The sequence below is a fragment of the Myotis brandtii genome, unplaced genomic scaffold (assembly GCF_000412655.1).
Source record: "Myotis brandtii unplaced genomic scaffold, ASM41265v1 scaffold68, whole genome shotgun sequence".
Classification (NCBI taxonomy): Eukaryota; Metazoa; Chordata; class Mammalia; order Chiroptera; family Vespertilionidae; genus Myotis; species Myotis brandtii.
The window spans coordinates 1,168,362-1,171,479 of NW_005370657.1; the positions used below are offsets into that span (position 1 = coordinate 1,168,362).

At 64.2% G+C, this 3,118-nt stretch overlaps 2 protein-coding genes across 3 annotated transcripts in view; one reads left to right on the forward strand and one right to left on the reverse strand.

Annotated features, from left to right (window-relative positions):
* Positions 1–6: 6 nt before the first annotated feature.
* Positions 7–3,118, forward strand: part of PTGES2 (prostaglandin E synthase 2) — a 52,042-nt gene continuing 48,930 nt past the window's right edge. The window contains exon 1 of one of the 2 annotated variants that reach the window (XM_014529352.1): positions 7–507. Coding sequence is in view for 1 of the 2 variants with exons in the window: in XM_014529351.1 (XP_014384837.1) it covers positions 707–715 (9 nt within the window). In the remaining variant the exon portion in view is untranslated. Of the gene's footprint in view, positions 508–691; positions 716–3,118 lie in introns of those variants that run through there. The other variant, XM_014529351.1, reaches the window with a different exon arrangement.
* Positions 1,872–3,118, reverse strand: part of LCN2 (lipocalin 2) — a 3,704-nt gene continuing 2,457 nt past the window's right edge. The window contains exons 5-7 of the mRNA XM_014529298.1: positions 3,050–3,112; positions 2,906–2,984; positions 1,872–2,189 (exon numbers count right to left, since the gene is read on the reverse strand). Coding sequence (XP_014384784.1) covers positions 2,167–2,189; positions 2,906–2,984; positions 3,050–3,112 — 165 coding nt within the window. The 3' untranslated portion in view covers positions 1,872–2,166. The remainder of the gene's footprint in view (positions 2,190–2,905; positions 2,985–3,049; positions 3,113–3,118) is intronic.

Below are 3,118 nucleotides of genomic sequence, written 5' to 3' on the forward strand. Positions count from 1 at the left end.
CCCCGCCCTCTCCGTCAGGCTCCTCACTCTCTCCCGGCCCCGCCACCCCCAGGCTGCTGGCCGGGAAGCCCTGATGGTGGAGGCTCGGGCAAGCGAGTTGGGTGGAGGGGCAGCAGCAGTCTGGGACCTCGCCTCCCCCGTTCTATCCCCATTCCGCCCCTCCTGCCGCTGGCGACCTGTGGGTGGGCCAGCAGCGCCTCCGCGTGGGCGAAATCTGAGACGCGTGCTTTCTAAGGACCCCCCTAATCAATGGCTTCGGAACATTTTCGTTCACAGCCTCCTGGAGAGTCACGGCTGGCAGAGAGCTGCGTGTGGCTGTCGCTCAAGAAAGGCCGTGGGAGACGCCTGGCCCAGCCGCCATCACCCCCACCCCTTTGCCAGCTGGGAAAGGGAGCCCTGCTCAGTCACCAGCCAGCAAGTGTCGCTCCTGAGCCGGACCCAGAGGTGTGATCTCCAGCTGGGAGTGACTTGCATACGTCAGTGCCACCGCCTTCTCCCTGAACCACGGTGAGTGGAGGTGAGGCCTCAGCTGAACCAGTCCCTCACCCAGGTCAGCTGACACCACCCCCACCCCCACCCCGGACTATAAAGTGGGGGCATCCTTTCTCCTGTCCCCCAATCGGCCACCCTCCTGCCAAGCCTCCACTCCTCCCTACTGGGGGCCGGCACACCCTCACAGCCGCCTCGAGAAGCACCTGTGCCCCTGATGGAGCAGGTGACAGCACTTGGACCATTCCGGGAGAGGGAGGAATCTTTGGGTCCGACAGGGTGCTAGGAGCGTGCCTGGGGGCAGCTGGGTGCCTTGGGCATGGCCCCATCCCTCTCTCAGTCCAGGCTCCACTAAACTCATCTTTCCCTGGAGTCTGGCCACGAGCTCCAGCAGCATCTGGTTGGGCCGGGGTCCAGGTCTGTCCTGCTCCCTGCTGGCTGAGGCTGGGACTGCTCACAGCTCCAGTACCTCCCCATGCCCCTGCCAAGGGCGAAGGGGACAGGTGTGCAAGTCTGTGGGGGGAGGAGCCTGGGTTCCCTTGGAAGCTGGCCTCCTCTGGCCTCTGGCCTTGCCAGGGGGGAAGAGGTGGGAGAGGGAGTTCCCGGGTGCGTCACCGGTGAGGAGGGGCTCCAGCTGCAGCCTGTGGCCGGGCAGGAGCTTGTCAGGCCCCAGACACAGGCCCTGCCAGTGGTGGTGCTGGCCTGGGGCCCTCAGGCCTCTGGAATCTGCATCCCTGGCAGCATCTCCCCCTTTTCGCCTCCCCCAGCCCTGCCCCAGGTGGTCCAGACGTCATCATAGAGGAGAGGGGTGGTTGAGGGACAGTGCTCTGAATGGGGTCAGCATGGATACTGCCACTCACCAGTGGGGGCAGGAGGGCGAGCACTGGACCCACAGGAGGCTGGCCAAGGAGCAAGGGACTACCCCTGGGGACCCTCTGTGCCTGGCACAGCCTCAAGCTGGGCATTCCTCTGTCCCACCTACTGTTGGCTGCCATCTTCTAACATCACAGGGATCCTGGTGAGTTGGGGGTGAGTTGGGGGTGACAGCACTTCAGCTTCCCCTGTTCCCTCCAGCTCCCCGGCCCTGGCGAGGCCTTTGTTGTAGGACCTGTTGCAAGTGGCTGAGTGTAGACATGAGGTGTGACCTCAGTGTTTCCATTGGCCTGGGAACCCCTCAAAGGCAAGGACATGTGAGGGCTAGCATTGGCTTGGGGGTGGACCCAGGATTGGGACTTAGGAGGTATTCAGTCAAAGATGGACTCAAGTTCCGTGACCTCCATCCCTCACTGCGGGCCTCAAGGCGGCCTGGGAGTAATGCTGAGAGCCACCCTTTGCCCTTTGACCTCTCAGATGGCCCAGTGGGCAAGGAACACAGACTGGGGGGCTGTGGCATGTGTTTATTTAGCAGTCAAGGAGCAACTCCATCAGCAGGGTGGCCTGGGAGCAGCGCTGGGCCGCACTGTGAGAGGATCCTGGCTCTCAGTGGCGTCCGGCTCGTGGGGGCAGCTGGGTGGCACCTTGGGCGGAGGCGGATATGAAGGCAACGGGAAGGAGGAAGAGGAGGCATCTGAGAGGCACGCAGGGGAGTCACAATGGCGACAATGCCGGGTAGGGGAGCAGCAGGCCCCTGCCCTCTGGCTCCCATCAGCCCCCTCCCCGTCCATACTCACCACCTGCTCACTGGTCATCGATGCACTTGTCTGTGGGGGAGACAGTTCGTCACAATAGGCAGGGATGTGTGTGTGACCCCTGACCACCAGGACCCCTGCCCTGCCCCCCGGCTGCCCCAGGCCCCAGCCTGGCCCAGGAGCAGCAGATCTAGGGGTTCCCTTCAGGGCTGGGGCAGCAGAGGGGCAGATGATGGGGGAGGGGATCTAGAGAAAGGCCTGAGAACACCTGGGGGTCACTTGTTCTCAAGGACTCAAACGAGGCCCAGCCACCTGCTGGGCACCGAGGTCTCCTGCCCGTTGACCTGATGAGCCCTGGCAGCCCCTCAGCCTTGGGGAGGCCGGTGGCTCTGTGAGTGGCCTGGGTACAGCCCCTGCCTGGCCAGGCTGACCTACCAACTCAGTGGTGAGCAAGCCCCAGGGGGAGGGGAGGGGGGAGGTGGCCCAGAACAGCAGGACCTGGGCTATAGGGAGAGGCGGCCCAGGCAATGAGACTGGGTTGCTTGGCCCGGCCTGAACCTCTCATCTGGGTCGGCCCAAGTCATCTCTCAGGGAAGAGTCCTTGGGACTCAGACCCCCGGGGGCCCCGCAGACCCTGGGCTGGGGCATGGTCTTTCTGAACCCAAAGTGGCTCCCAGGGGCTCCAGGGACTAGAGGGGAGCGGGCCTCCTCTCCCCGTTTCCCTGGTGGGACGTCATCAGGCCTGGCCAGCCCCAGGCCGCCCTCTCCTCTCCCCAGCTGGCCATTACCGATTGGGACAGGGAAGACGATGTTGTCATCGGTGAGGCCCAGGGATTTGACAAAGGGTACCCGGAAAAGCAACGGTCGCTCAGCAGTCCCCCCGCGTCACCTGCTTCCCCGAAGCTGTCATCCTCGTCTTCCGTGCTCGGTACCACCGGCATTCCCATATTGGGGCCCGACATCGCGGGCTCGGGCGCCGCAGAGGCCACGAGACGCTGAAA